Here is a 15,965-nt window from a genome sequence, read left to right as displayed (position 1 = left end):
TCCGGTACGCTTATTGTCTGGTTACAGCAACTGGCAACTCTGATAGCAGAGCCGAAAAGCAAAGACGTTTAGCAGACAGAAAGCAGTCACTGCTTTTTCAAAAAGATGCACTACTCACCAAAGCCTATCGCCTGCCCCCGTGCTTTCATCACAGCAGCATTGATCAGGGTTCCCTGCTCTTCTCCCGACTGGAACCCTTTTCCTGACAAGTATCCAGGGAGCCGCAGTTTGCTTCCCTGTATCGGGGTGCTCTACAAAAGAGGCATTTTGCTGTTAAGAAACTAATAGCTACACAATGGGAAATCATAGAACAAGACAATACTATATGCTGTGGTTAAATTGATTATCTACTATAGTACATTGACTCTTATTAACATTGGCCATTATTCTCTAACTAGCATGTTACGCAATGTGGTATTCTGATGAAATCGGATGAAATCCCAGGGACTTCCAATGTAAGGGGTTATTGTGTTGAATGAAAAGTGACATGTAATGTATGATGTTTCATTAACAACCTAAACCTTTACAGCGGATTAACAGATAAACAGTTCAACATGCAACACAGAACAGCAGTTCTTAGTTTGAGTTAGTTAGAGAAGGAAATAGACTGTTTTTTACAGTCAACAGAGAGAATGACTCATGTTCCACCACGATCACCAGTCAGTACTTTAAAGCATTAAAACTAAAAACCCAACTGAAATCGGCCTCTAATAGAAAAACGAATAAACAGCTTATGTGCTCCCTACACCTTCCCCTTGGCCCTAACACTTCAGTGCTAGTAGATCTGTAAGGTTTAAGCAAATATGGTGGAAGCTCCACCACTACACTATTTATACCTATGCAGAGATCCTTTAGATCTTCAAATATTGTGCAGTTAGGGTCAAGGGGGAGGGGTAGGGCTATCTAAGTAGTTATTATTGGGGCCTTTCTCTTTTACTCAGACACTATAGATTTCAGTTGGATGGTACACTCTTAGAAAAAAAGGTGCTATCTAGAACCTAAAAGGTTTCTTTGGCTGTCCCCATAAGAGAACCCTTTGAAGAATCCTTTTTGGTTCCAGGTAGAACCGTTTTGGGTTCCATGTAGAACCCACAGAGGGTTCTACCTGGAACCGAAAAGGGTTTTACCCGGAACCAAAAATGATTATCCTATGGGGACAGCCGAAGAACCCTTTCGGAACCCTTTTTTCTAAGAGTGTATAGTAGGAGTCAGTAGTTATTAGGTTCAGAGCTCTGGAGCGTTCCAGACCCTGTTGATTCACTATACCTCGGAGGATGAACCTTGGCTCTCAAAGGAGTCTGATGATTTAAGAGGAGTGGAGGGTTTGCTGTTTGTCAGCCAGGGTTTATCATAATTGCGGGTTATGTGTTGGGGAGTCTGGGGGAATAATGGCAAATCAAACACACAAACACAGGGATTCAGATGGAGAAATCAATTAAAAGGAGCAGAGGTAGACTAAATGAAGAGCTATGATATGACAAAACAAAGGAATGACCAAACTATAAAAAATAAAAATAAACATATGTAAACAACTAAAAATATATATTTTTCAACATAGATATGGTTGGGAGCATGTGGGGAATGGCAGACAAACCAACACACACGGTTTCTCTAGATACTTTTCAAATACAACTAGCTTCCTAAGGTCATCAACCACAAGTCATTATCCAATTTTGCTCTGTTGTCAGTCAAGTTATTAAATGTATTTGCTGTGGAAGAAGAAGTATGTAGTCAGAAGCTGCAGCTCCCAGACCGTGGACGTCTCTTACCTTGGGTGTGCTGGGCAAGGCTGGGTTATTATGCTGGCCCGGACAGCTATGGTTAGAGTTTGACCTGTTGGGAGAGGCAGCCCGTGATGACGGCCGCGACCTACGACCTCTATACCGGAAGCTGGCCATCACCTGAGTGGTGCCTTCTGGGAGAATGAACTTTTCTCGCAGCTCCATGTTTGTCCTTCCTTTGGCTGGGGGGTAAAATATGACAGCATACAGTAAGACATGAGGCATATGCATGTTTGTTGGTGTATGACTGATTGACTATGAGTATGGTGAACCTAATTCATTTCAGTGGAGTGAGTCAATGGATGATGAGTACCTGCTTTTGGAAAAAGCAGACCATTTGAAATGAATACAGGTTGTTTAAACTATTTGTGTTTGGAATATTGTGCAAATAACAGAGTTTGAATGAAGACAATACAGTTTCATATCACTTAGCCACACCGGCGAACTCACTGAAAGCATACGGCCCCATTATAGTAAGTGTAGTGAAAAGGACGTTCCTTTAACCAATAGAGATTCATATGAACTTAATCTACAACGGACTGACTCTGCGCATACAAATCAATAAAGACAGCCCCCCCACCAGCATAGCCCTTAGGTGGAAACAGTCAATTACTGGGAAACCCAGTACGGAATTGCAAAAGAAAAGGTGCACAGAGCCACTGGTTGCTACATGCTGAGAGAGAGAGAGAGAGAGAGAGAGAGAGAGAGAGAGAGAGAGAGAGAGAGAGAGAGAGAGAGAGAGAGAGAGAGACAGAGAGAGAGAGAACCAGAGAGAACCAGAGAGAGAGAGAAAGAGAGAGAGAGAGAGAACCAGAGAGAGAGAGAAAGAGAGAGAGAGAGAACCAGTGAGAGAGAGAGAAAGAGAGAGAGAGAACCAGAGAGAGAGAGCAAGAGAGAGAGAACCAGAGAGAGAGAGAAAGAGAGAGAGCCTGTGTTGGCCTGGAGGTCAGTAAGTAAGAAGCACTTCAGAAGCAGATGATGTGAATCAGCGATAACGACAGCATGCATGAAGACCCACAGACTGCTGGATGACAGGCGAGCGTGAGTGGAGTCACTTAATGGGAACGCCATTCACGAGGAGCACTACAACACACCCATAATGTACACACACCCACACTAACACCCCGAACACTCAGTGATGCAGACACATACCACTGGGGGGTTCATGGAGCAAGGTGAGAAAGTGTGAGATTTGTTGCCAACCTATAGGAGACTGAGTAATTGAAGAGTTTGATTCCGAGCGCAACATTTTACTCCCGTGGTGATGAACTGGAAAGGAAGGAGTAGGAAGCAGTAGGAAGGAATTTTTAGCAGGAAAATAGAAAAACACAGAAATAGAGAAACCTGACAGGCAGAGAGAGGACAACAAGCATTCATAACCAGCCATCCAAGAAGCATGACAGTAGGATCTGATATTGTAAGCAATACAGTAGCAACATACACCCAGACACACACTCAGACTTAGACTCGATACGCCACATTCAGCCTTATCCATCCAAGTCACATCATTTAATCGGAGCGATAGCTGTAACACAACATCACAACAAATCATATGGAAATAAATACTCAATCACCAGTAGCACCGTTATCTAAAAATGATACAGAAGTGACACACGAGAGACACCGAATCCAGTAATCTGCCTTCATTACAATGAATTCCATTTGATAACATTTCCTCTCCAGTGTTCTGCCTGGTACCTTACCTCGACACGGGTCATTCTTTACCAGGAACTCATCCAGAGCCATCCAGCCTCCACCCACGCGCACCATCACAGTGCTCCGCAGGATCCGCACCAGACGCAGCTGCTGGGAGTCTCCGAACTGCAGAGGGAGTAGGGAGGACAGAGAGGAAGATGAGGCCGGGAGTCACTGAGCGCTACTCTGCATCAACAACACTGGACAAGACTTGAAGCTGTGCAACACCAGAAACCAGCAGATGTGTTAGGAGGAAGAGTCTCCTTCTAGGAGTTGGTGCCTGATTGCCTGATTACATTGCTTGTTCTGACTGTAGAGTACAACGACTAGTTATCAACATGAAATGTGACTTCACTAAAATGGATTTCACTTCATCACTAGATGAGAGGTGACATCATTTGTCTTGGGTTTTCTGTCTGATTTCTTTCTTGTTGTTGTTCAGCTGAGCCCATTGATTGAGACACAAAAAAATAACATTGAGGTTTCATTCTCAAAGACACAAATGAACGGGTCAATCCAACTGGTTTTACCTTCTCTGATTGTATTAGTGCATTCATCATTGTCAACAACGTGGGATTGGTGTGTGACTTGTGAAATTGTGATACATTGATTTGTAATTGAGGTGAAATGGGTAAGACTTTACTTCATACCCCCTGTCAACAGGCTTATTGTAGCCTAGATACATCTTGTCATAATCATGATATAACAACTGGCATCTTGACATGACTGGTTAGGGCATCTGTTGTTAATATCAATGTTATGACAATGTTATGTATCCATTATGATTAAAGTTTGAAGTAAATGTAATAATTAGTCAGTGAATAATTTGTTACAAAGGGTTGCAATATTTTTTATGAATCTCTAATATTGGAATGTTTTCTAATTATTTTGTCTCATTTTCACCTGGGAATTCCTATACCAGGCTTTATCATATAAAGGCCATTAGACAGAAGAGAGGATCTTCCACCACTAGGGAGCACTATAGAGTTATGGTCTATCCTTACCTTTTTGGGGAAATTTTTTTTTTCTTCGAGAAGTATGGGATATTTGCATGTATCTTGCAAAGCTTTCAAACAAGCCTGACATGGAGGGTGAACAAACAGCCAAGCGTCATGAGGTGAGGTCACCCAGTTGGATATGGCCATGGGGTTAGCAGATTTGACAACACAACAATCATGGCCTCATGCTTTCCATCAAACATTATCACGTCATAGCAAATAAAACAAACGGTCAAAACAGACAAAATCTCCTGCAAACCAACAACGTGACAGTTGCACTTTCTATCAGTACAGTACAAACCACCATATTCATAGAGGATGCCATGACATTGATGCAGGAACCAATGCAGCTAAGCTTCAATGAGACACTGAGGGACAACATGGGGGATGGCATCTTTTCGTCTCTCTCTAGCCAACCATGGTGTAACAATCAAACATGACCACACACTGATGAGCCTCCAGTTAGGTGCCTATTGTAACAATCTCACTTGAATTCATCAAACTGTGATTCCCAGAATGATTGAATGCCACTGGTGAATTGTGTGATCAAGTACAGTAAAAGTGATGATTTGAACGAACTGATGAATAAAAAGAGTCACGAGAAGAATGGCCATTTACCAGAATACAGCTTTCCAAAACCGCAAGGTGTAGGTGGGGGGTTAGATTTTCACTGTCCCTGCTTGTTATAATCTCATGGTCATGTAAGCAGTGAACCAAACCAAACTGTCAAAAGAATTGTTTCAGTTGATTTTGAGTAATAAATTAATACAAACTGGTGCAGAAGACACACACAAAAATATATATGTACAGTGTATATGTTTCCCCCTATATACTAATTATCCTCAGCAACACCCCCCCATCACCGTTTTACATCCATCTTCAGAAAGCATATGGCCCATGAATTTGATATGAGTTATGTAGTATTGCAACATGCATTTCTTTGCACCTTAGAACTCAATGAATAAAAACAAGCAGGGTAATACCCTAACAATGGAAAGGTGTTTGCCTAGCTTTGAAAGCTGTCACACAAAGACATGTCAGCCATTATTTAGACAAATCATTCACAGGAAATAAAAGAGAAGCAACAGACAAGCACACATTAAAAGCTTTTATAAGTCCCAAACTGCCCAAGGGTTCAATTAATGCACATAGAGATAAAAAGATGGGTTTGGAATAGTATTGGGCTAGAAAACCTATTCTTTCTTATTTGAAATGCAAAAGCATTAATGAATAAGAGGGAATAATTGAATCAGCATTTTACTTAAAAGCATTATAACACTTGACTGCTTTAAATGCTGGTTTTTAGTTTTAGTAATGATCATAAGGTCGATCTTATTTCCTACCTATCTAAATAACAACGTTACTGCCACTAGGTTTACCTGCACAATCAACCAGTGCAGGTTACATTTACAAAGGTGCATTTATGACACTGTGGCCATTTAATTATTGGCATGACCCAAAGGGGGATTATTTAATTCCACAGTCCTTCCTTTCAGGCTACTACTACGTCAATGGTCCTCCGCATGCACCATTCATAGGCACCAGTTGCTTTCCCACACCAGCCAGCCAGACCCGATCCTATATCCCAACTACTTATGCCAGTGGAACTACGCACACAGCTATTGTTATTATCATAGACTAATAAACAACTAATCAAAAGTGAGCCTTTTCAGGATCGAGTGACTACAAAGGTCTGAAAGCATTATTGCTGTCCGCTGTAGTTACTTCTGAGTTCCATTCTGATGACATCATGGAAGACTCTTGGCAAAATGTTAATGTTAATTGGAAAAGAAACATGGTCAACAAAAAGGAGAGGAGGGGTTGATTAGGGCACAGCACCACATCATAGACAACAAAAAGGAGTAGGCCTGAGTCTGTCATATGTACCTGGTTTCCAAGGTAGAACTGGGCATGGGAGGAACAATGAAAAGATTCACATTAGTTTCTCACAGAGCAAACGTTTCACTATAAACCATACAAATTGGATAGGACATTATGTAAAACATTGAAGGTCATGTATTGGTGCTAGAAATATCCTCTTACCCTGTATTTGTTGGCACCAATTTGCTCAACTTGGAATCGTTTAGGACACTTGCATTTTGCCACTTGGCGTGTAACCTATAAAGAAAATACATTATTTAGACATTATTTACATTGAGGACAGGTAATAATGTACATATGGTCTGAGTTACAAGTCAACACATGTAGTACCTCATCTTCAATTTTGTCTGCATCTGTGAGGGGTTTGTATGCCTCTTTGTTGGGGTGAAGGGCAGCCACAAACTCGTAGTAGTCGATATAGCCGTCTCCATCCCGGTCAAATATGTCTGCCACCGCACTCATCTCCAGCCGACTGGTGGGGAATTCTGGGATGTAAAATAAAAAACAGCTGTAAGAATTCTCTGATTTCTGGGACACTTCTGGGACACACCAATGCCTTTTCACACTAGCGTACTGATCTGGGCCCAGATTCACAAAACACTTCTTACACAAAAACTTAAGAAGCTTCTTAAGAATAAAAAATAAGAAGTTCATAAGATAGTTCGTAAGTGCAATTCCTCAACAATATCTTAAGATTTAATGATTTTCTTACGAACTTCTCAAATATCGTCTTACAAATCTTCTTAAGATGTTTGTTGCTAGGCAACCGTTTTAGCTAGCTATCTAGCTAGCAATGGCAATCATGTTAGCATATTTCTTACTGAGATTACTGTTCTAAAACATGTTCTTGGGTTTAAAATAATCGATACTGAAACTTTCAGATGAAGTTTGTAAGTGAATTAAACATGTTCAATTGCTTCATGAGCTTTTTCTCTCACTGCCCTGAGTTTAAGACAAGGGTTTAGCTATCTTGGAATTAAGAACATTTCCAATAACTTTATTTTCAAGAATCTAACTTCTTCTTAACTTTTCGCTTTAGGAGAAACATAAGAAATAGCACAAGAAAATGTCCAAGAACCTTTTTGAGGAATATTAACTTTGCTTAACTTTCTTCTTAAATCTATAGTTAAGGAAAAAATGGCAGTTAAGAAGACATTTCTTCTTAAGAAGGTTTTGTGAATCTGGGCCCTGAACCGTACTGTGCTGGCTCTGATATTTTCTTTTCACATTGTTCTTTCTAGCATACAGTGCCTTCATAAAGTATTCCTTTTTTTTCATAAAGTATTTTTTTAATTTAACCTTTATTTAACTAGGCAAGTCAGTTAAGAACAAATTCTTATTTACAATGACGGCCCCTTGACTTATTCCACATTTTGCGGTGTTACAGCCTGAATATAAAAAACGGATTAAATTGCTTTTTTTCTCTCACCCATCTACACACAATAAAAGTTTAAGCGAGGGTGCAATGGATTATGATCATTGTAGTTAATTACCATGTTTTCTGCGCTAAACTACAATATGTAGAATATTGGCCATTGGAAACTGTAACTCCCTACTACATAGGACAGTTCAGGCTTGATCTGATTTATCGCTACAGAAACTTCACATTGAGCTCACCAAAAAAAAACGGAACTAAATGGAATTCAAATAATTGAACCGACATCGGTCAATTAGTTGTTTAAAAAACAGAAAAATTATAAAAATTCTGGTTAATCGCTCAGCACTAGTTAGTATTGTGGAGTAACTACAATATTGTTAATCCATCCTCAGTTCTCCTATCACAGCCATTCTGTAACTGTGTAACTGTTTTAAAGTCACCATTGGCCTCATGGTGAAATCCCTGAGCGGTTTCCTACCTCTCCGGCAACCGAGTTAGGAAGGAAGCCTGTATCTTTGTAGTGTCTGGGTGTATTGATACACCATCCAAAGTGCAATTAATAACTTCACCATGCTTTATTTGTACCCATCTACCAATAGGTGCCCTTCTTTGGGAGGCATTGGAAACCCTCCCTGGTCTAATCTGTGTTAGAAATTCACTGCTTGATTGAGGGACCTTACAAATAATTGTATGTGTGGGGTACAGATATGAGGTAGTCATTCAAAAATCATGTTAAACACTATTATTGCACAGAGAGTGAGTCCATGCAATTTATTATGTGACTTGTTAAGCAAATATTTACTCCTGAACCTATTTAGGCTTGCCATAACAAAGGGGTTGAATACTCATTTTTAATTATTTGTAAAAATGTCTAAAAACATAATTCCACTGTGACATTATGGGGTATTGTGTGTAGGCCAGCGACACAAAATCTAAATTGTATACATTTTTTATTCAGACTGTAACTGAAACTGGAAAAAGTCAAAGGGTGTGAATACTTTCTGAAGGCACTGTAGTTACAACATCTATGGTGAATGTGTAACCAGGCCAGCCCAGTACGGTTCAGCTCGGCATGGCTCTGTAATGTGAAGTGTATACAGATATAGGATCTTAATTTAATCACCCTGATGTTGCAGGAAATCTCCTGCACAGCGGGAAATGCAAACACAGTATATTCAAGGTTTAAAAAGGCTTCTAAAGTTGGTCATTTCCACTTTAAAATGTCAGACTTGATTTTCCCTAGCTAAAAATGTATCAACCCCTACATAAATGTCCATTAATTATAAACATTTAGGTAATGACATCATAATGTATCTGTATTGTGTGTCTATCTTTATTTGATTGTCATGTTTCCCCCACAGCTCCTTCTGCTGGTATCTCTCGATTGGGCCAATACTGACTGTGAATTGATAATGATGCCCACCCGTGATGTCTGGTTGTCATGACATTCATTGCCATTGCCTTGCTCGCTGAAGAAGGGCTCATACCACAAAACGTTTGTGCGGCAATAGAAATATGTCAATTTAAGTTTATTTACCGGAGTGCTGTCCTATTTCTGTTCTTTGCATTAATTATAATCAACACAGTAATTCCCATTTCCTGTTGCTGCAGGAATTATTTTCCTGCTGTGAGAAACTGGTCAAATTAAGATCCTACACCTGTAAGTCAACAGAACTGAGACTTACTGGAGGAGAGGATGCCCTCTATAAACTCCTGCTGGTGATCCTTCTATCCTGGTAATGTGAACAGGGTATAGGTCTTAACAGAAATATGACTTACTGGAGGACAGGATTCCTTCTATGAATTCCTGTCTGGTGACCTTTCCATCCTGATCCTTGTCAATGCGTCTGAAGAAGTCCATGACACGTGACTTCTTATGGTTCATCCATCGCATGTAGCGTTTCCGCCACACATCAAAGTCAAAGTTGGCAAATTCCTTCAGCTGAAAGAAAATCAACCACTATACATTATACACCATGATATACATTGTATTGAGCATATTGATAGTATGGACATTAACAAGCTAGCTAATTAGCGTAATACTTTGGTGATGGCCTGCCATATTATTTTCAACATCTCTAAAAGGTCATTCCTGAATGTCTCCATGAAGCAAATAAAGTAATTAACATGAAGCTAACAGAGGTTTAAATGATCTACCTCCTCAAGTCTGTCCATGGAATCATTGAGTTTCCTCCTCCTGTCCAGGGCCAGTAACCACACCTGCTGCCACTTGCTGACCAACAGGTTGACCCTGGGGTTCTTGGTCTCTATGGGAGGCTGTGAAGATGATGGGTACATGGCTTGTGTGGGAGAACGCTTTCCTGCAGGTGAAAAATAACCTGTTTAGTGATACCGCTTTTCCATTGTATAACTTTTGTCCCATACCAGAAATAACATAAGAATTGTATCATTTTGGGGACATAACACACAGAGAGCATAGGAGGTAGTGTATGTATGAGGATGATTTGTCATGGTGCAGGCAGCGCCTCAGAGCAGGGCCAGATGGCTGAGTTCAGGGCCTTTAAGGGGGTCCTGGTAGGGGTACGTACTTCCACCTCTTCCTTTCTCCAGGACAGGGATTTGGGACTGGCTGGCAGGCTCACTCCCGACCGCAGCCTTTCTCTTGTGTGTCTTTGTGATCTTGTCAACATCTGGTTGCTTCCTGGTCATTTCCTCCATGAATGTCTGCAGTGCCACCCAGAAACGACATATTTTTCAGTTTGTACTGTATACTGTATTCACTTCAATGGCAGTGTACTGCATGCACTGTACACATACAGTAACACATGTTATTAGACAGAGTGAGCTTTTCTACCTAGAACAGCATCTTCTAATAACATTTCTAGTACGACTAGCCTAGTAGTGAACAGCATTGAAATTGCATGCATGTTTGGTCAACCAAGCACCAAGTAATACACAAAACCCTTTACATACTTTAATAAAGAAGGATAACACTGTCAAGCTCCTGGTCATACGCTACCTGGTGCTCAGCGATGAGGGCTTTGACCTCGTCTATCTCTTGAGGCAGGACCTCCTTATCCTTGTCGTTGAGTGTGGTCTCAGCCCACTGCAGCCAGCCCAGCAGACCCTCCAACAGCTCCTTAGTGGCCAGCAGATCACTGAGGGCCATGGCCAGGCGCTGCTGGTGCTGCCGCGCCCACGCCTGAACCTAATATGGCGAAAGATGAATAATACATTTAATAGGCCTACATTTGGCGCAGTGGTCTAAGGCACTGCATCGCAGTGCTAACTGTGCCACTAGAGATCCTGGTTCGAATCCAGGCTCTGTCGCAGCCAGCCGCGACCGGGAGACTCATGGGCGGCGCACAATTGGCCCAGCGTCGTCCAGGGTAGGGGAGGGAATGGCCGGCAGGGATGTAGCTCAGTTGATAGAGCATGGTGTTTGCAACGCCAGGGTTGTGGGTTCGTTTCCCATGGGGGGCCAGTATAAAAAATAAAAAAAATGTATTCACTAACTGTAAGTCGCTCTGGATAAGAGCGTCTGCTAAATGACAAAAATGTAAATGTAAATTTAGCAGATGCTTTTATCCAAAGCGATTCACAATTGAAAGTGATACATGTTCAGTAATATGTGGTCCATGCTGATTCAAGACCACAACTCCAGTGTTGCCAGCGCCATGCTCAAACCCACTGAGACATTGGAACGACCTAGTGCTAAGTAGAACCATGGAGGGTTCTTCGGTTTGTCCCCATAGGGGAACCCTTTTTGGTGCTATGTAGAACCCTTTGCAGAGTGTTCTACCTAGAACCCTCTATGAATGGTTCTACCAGCCTTATTAGCCTTTAAAATTAAACTCTTCATGACAATACATTACATATACACTACATGACCAAAAGTATATGGACACCTGCTCGTCGAACATCTCATTCCAAAATAATGGGAATTAATATGGAGTTGGTCCCCCCTTGGCATTCCAATTCATCCCGATAGGGTTGAGGTCAGGGCTCTGTGCAGGCCAGTCAAGTTCTTCCACACCGATCTCGACAAACCATTTTTGTATGGACCTCGCTTTGTGCATGGGAGTGTAGTCATGCTGAAACAGGAAAGAGCCTTCCCCAAACAGTTGCCACAAAGTTGGAAGCACAGAATCGTCTACAGTCGTGGTGAAAGGTTTTGAGAATGACACAAATATTAATTTTCACAAAGTCTACTGCCTCAGTTTTTATGATGGCAGTTTGCATATACTCCAGAATTTTATGAAGAGTGATCAGATGAATTGCAATTAATTGCAAAGTCCCTCTTTGCCATGAAAATGAACTTAATTCCCCAAAAAACATTTCTACTGCATTTCAGCCCTGCCACAAAAGGACCAGCTGACATCATGTCAGTGATTCTCTCGTTAACACAGGTGAGAGTGTTGACGAGGACAAGGCTGGAGATCACTCTGTCATACTGATTGAGTTAGAATAAAAGACTGGAAACTTTAAAAGGAGGGTGGTGTTTGAAATCATTGTTCTTCCTCTGTTAACCATGGTTACCTGCAAGGAAACACGTGCCGTCATCATTGCTTTGCACAAAAAGGGCTTCACAGACAAGGATATCACTGCTAGTAAGATTGCACCTAAATCAACCATTTATCGGATCATCAAGAACTTCAAGGAGAGAGGTTCAATTGTTGTGAAGAAGGCTTCAGGGCACCCATGAAAGTCTAGCAAGCGCCAGGACCGTCTCCTAAAGTTGATTCAGCTGTGGGATCGGGGCACCACCAGTGCAGAGCTTGCTCAGGAATGGCAGCAGGCAGGTGTGAGTGCATCTGCACGCACAGTGAGGCAAAGACTTTTGGAGGATGGCCTGGTGTCAAGAAGGGCAGCGAGGAAGCCACTTCTCTCCAGGAAAAACATCAGGGACAGACTGATATTCTGCAAAAGGTACAGGGATTGGACTGCTGAGGACTGGGGTAAAGTCATTTTCTCTGATGAATCCCCTTTCCGATTGTTTGGGGCATCCGGAAAAAAGCTTGTCCGGAGAAGACAAGGTGAGCGCTACCATCAGTCCTGTGTCATGCCAACAGTAAAGCATCCTGAGACCATTCATGTGTGGGGTTGCTTCTCAGCCAAGGGAGTGGGCTCACTCACAATTTTGCCTAAGAACACAGCCATGAATAAAGAATGGTACCAACACATCCTCCGAGGGCAACCTCTCCCAACCATCCAAGAACAGTTTGGTGACGAACGATGCCTTTTCCAGCATGATGGAGCACCTTGCCATAAGGCAAAAGTGATATCGACATTTTGGGTCCATGGCCAGGAAACTCCCCAGACCTTAATCCCATTGAGAACTTGTGGTCAATCCTCAAGAGGCGGGTGGACAAACAAAAACCCACAAATTCTGACAAACTCCAAGCATTGAATATGCAAGAATGGGCTGCCATCAGTCAGGATGTGGCCCAGAAGTTAATTGACAGCATGCCAGGGCGGATAGCAGAGGTCTTGAAAAAGAAGGGCCAACACTGCAAATATTGACTCTTTGCATAAACTTAATGTAATTGTCAATAAAAGCCTTTGACACTTATGGAATGCTTGTAATTATACTTCAGTATACCATAGTAACATCTGACAAAAATATCTAAAAACACTGAAGCAGCAAACTTTGTGAAGACCAATACTTGTGTCATTCTGAAAACTTTGACCACGACTGTAGAATGTCATTATATGCTGTGGCGTTAAGATTTCCCTTCACTGGAACTTAGGGGCCTAGCCCAAACCATGAAAAACAGCCCCACACCATTATTCCTCCTCCACCAAACTTGACAGTTGGCACTATGCATTAGGACAGGTAGGGTACTCCTGGCATCCGCCAAACCCAGATTCGTCTGTCGGACTGCCAGATGGTGAAGAGTGATTCACCACTCCAGAGAACGCGTTTCCACTGCTCCAGAGTCCAATGGCGGCGAGCTTTACACCACTCCAGCCAACGCTTGGCATTGTGCATGGCGACCTTAGGCTTGTGTGCGGCTGCTTGGCCATGGAAACCCATTTCATAAAGCTCCCGACGAACAGTTATTGTGCTGACGTTGCTTCCAGAGGCAGTTTGGAACTCAGTAGTGAGTTTTGCAACCGAGGATAGACTATTTTTATGCCCTACACACTTCAGCACTCGGCGGTCCTGTTCTGTGAGCTTGTTGCTCCTAGACGGTTCCAATTCACAATAACAGCACTTACAGTTGACCGGGGCAGCTCCAGCAGGGCAGAAATGTGTGGAACTGACGTGTTGGAAAGGTGCCATCCTATGACGGTGCCACGTTGAAAGTCACTGAGCTGTTCAGTAAGGCCATTCTACTGCCAATGTTTATCTATGGAGATTGCATGGCAGTGTGCTCGATTTTATACACCTGTCACCAATGGGTGTGGCTGAAATAGCCAAATCCACTAATTTGAAGGGGTATCCACATACTTTTGTACATACAGTACCAGTCAAAAGTTTGAACACCTACTCATTCAAGGGTTTTTCTTTTTTTACTATTTTCTACATTGTAGAATAATAGTGAAGACATCAAAACTATGAAATAACACATATGGAATCATGTAGTAACAAAACAATTTTAAACAAATCAAAATATATTTTATATTTGAGATTCTTCAAAGTAGCCACCCTACTAGTAGCCATACTAGTTTACTGTGCCTTTAAACAGCTTGGAAAATTCCAGAAAATGATGTCATGGCTTTAGAAGCTTCTGATAGGCTAATTGACATCATTTGAGTCAATTGGAGGTGTACCTGTGGATGTATTTCAAGGCCTACCTTCAAACTCAGTGCCTCTTTGTTTGACATCATGAGAAAATCAAAAGAAATCAGCAAAGACCTCAGAAAGAAAATTGTAGACATCCACAAGTCTGTTTCATCCTTGGGAGCAATTTCCAAACGCCTGAAGGTACCACGTTCATCTTTACAAACAATAGTACGCAAGTATAAACACCATGGGACCACGCAGCCGTCATAATGCTCAGGAAGGAGACGCGTTCTGTCTCCTAAAGATTAACGTACTTTGGTGCGAAAAGTGCAACTCAATCCCAAAACAACAGCAAAGGACCTTTTGAAGATGCTGGAGGAAACAGGTACAAAAGTATCTATATCCAGAGTAAAACGAGTCCTATATCGACATAACCTGAAAGGCCGCTCAGCAAGGAAGAAGCCACTGCTCCAAAACCGCCATAAAAAAGCCAGACTACGGTTTGCAACTGCACATGGGGACAAAGATCGTACTTTTTGGAGAAATGTCCTCTGGTCTGATGAAACAAAAATAGAACTGTTTGGCCATAATGACCATCGTTATGTTTGGAGGAAAAAGGGGGTAGCATTGCAAGCCGAAGAACACCATCCCAACCGTGAAGCACGGGGGTGGCAGCATCATGTTGTGGGGGTGCTTTGCTGCAGGAGGGACTGGTGCACTTCACAAAATAGATGGCATCATGAGGAAGGAAAATTATGTGGATATATTGAAGCAACATCTCAAGACATCAGTCAGGAAGTTAAAGCTTGGTCGCAAATGGGTCTTCCAAATGGACAATGCATGACCCCAAGCATACTTACAAAGTTGTGGCAAAATGGCTTAAGGACAACAAAGTCAAAGTATTGGAGTGGCCATCACAAAGCCCTGACCTCAATCCTATAGAAAATGTGTGGGCAGAACTGAAAAAGCGTGTGCGAGCAAGGAGGCCTACAAACCTGACTCAGTTACACCAGCTCTGTCAGGAGGAATGGGCCAAAATTCACCCAACTTATTGTGGGAAGCTTGTGCAAGGCTACCCGAAACGTTTGACCCAAGTTAAACAATTTAAAGGCAATGCTACCAAATACTAATTGAGTGTATGTAAACTTCTGACCCACTGGGAATGTGATGAATGAAATAAAAGCTGAAATAAATAATTCTCTCTACTATTATTCTGACATTTCACATTCTTAATATAAAGTGGTGATCCTAACTGACATAAGACGGGGAATTTTTACTAGGATTAAATGTCAGGAATTGTGAAAAACTGAGTTTAAATGTATTTGACTAAGGTGTATGTAAACTTCCGACTTAAACTGATCAGATTACTCAAACTCCTGATGTTGAAGTTTAAACACTGAGGTAACCATTAATGCTCAGGCAGAATTTAAAAGAAAGATAAAAAATATACAATAATAAAGCTTATTCAGATTCAGGAGGGTTCTATGTAGAACCCTTCTTGCCATCCAAACAATCATCAAAGAACCATTTCTTCCAAAAAT

General features: G+C 41.7%; 1 protein-coding gene across 1 annotated transcript in view; it reads right to left on the bottom strand.

Moving 5' to 3' along the window:
- Positions 1 to 15,965, bottom strand: part of LOC121547101 (dystonin) — a 198,177-nt gene that overhangs the window by 1,146 nt on the left and 181,066 nt on the right. The window contains exons 91-103 of the mRNA XM_041858211.2: positions 10,714 to 10,902; positions 10,283 to 10,418; positions 9,891 to 10,054; positions 9,513 to 9,675; positions 6,686 to 6,840; positions 6,518 to 6,592; positions 6,362 to 6,379; positions 5,093 to 5,197; positions 3,485 to 3,602; positions 2,934 to 3,050; positions 1,770 to 1,963; positions 1,267 to 1,377; positions 119 to 251 (exon numbers count right to left, since the gene is read on the bottom strand). Coding sequence (XP_041714145.2) covers positions 119 to 251; positions 1,267 to 1,377; positions 1,770 to 1,963; positions 2,934 to 3,050; positions 3,485 to 3,602; positions 5,093 to 5,197; positions 6,362 to 6,379; positions 6,518 to 6,592; positions 6,686 to 6,840; positions 9,513 to 9,675; positions 9,891 to 10,054; positions 10,283 to 10,418; positions 10,714 to 10,902 — 1,678 coding nt within the window. The remainder of the gene's footprint in view (positions 1 to 118; positions 252 to 1,266; positions 1,378 to 1,769; positions 1,964 to 2,933; positions 3,051 to 3,484; positions 3,603 to 5,092; positions 5,198 to 6,361; positions 6,380 to 6,517; positions 6,593 to 6,685; positions 6,841 to 9,512; positions 9,676 to 9,890; positions 10,055 to 10,282; positions 10,419 to 10,713; positions 10,903 to 15,965) is intronic.

This window comes from Coregonus clupeaformis, chromosome 31 (assembly GCF_020615455.1).
Source record: "Coregonus clupeaformis isolate EN_2021a chromosome 31, ASM2061545v1, whole genome shotgun sequence".
NCBI lineage: Eukaryota > Metazoa > Chordata > Actinopteri > Salmoniformes > Salmonidae > Coregonus > Coregonus clupeaformis.
This window is presented reverse-complemented; position numbering and strand designations above follow the sequence as displayed.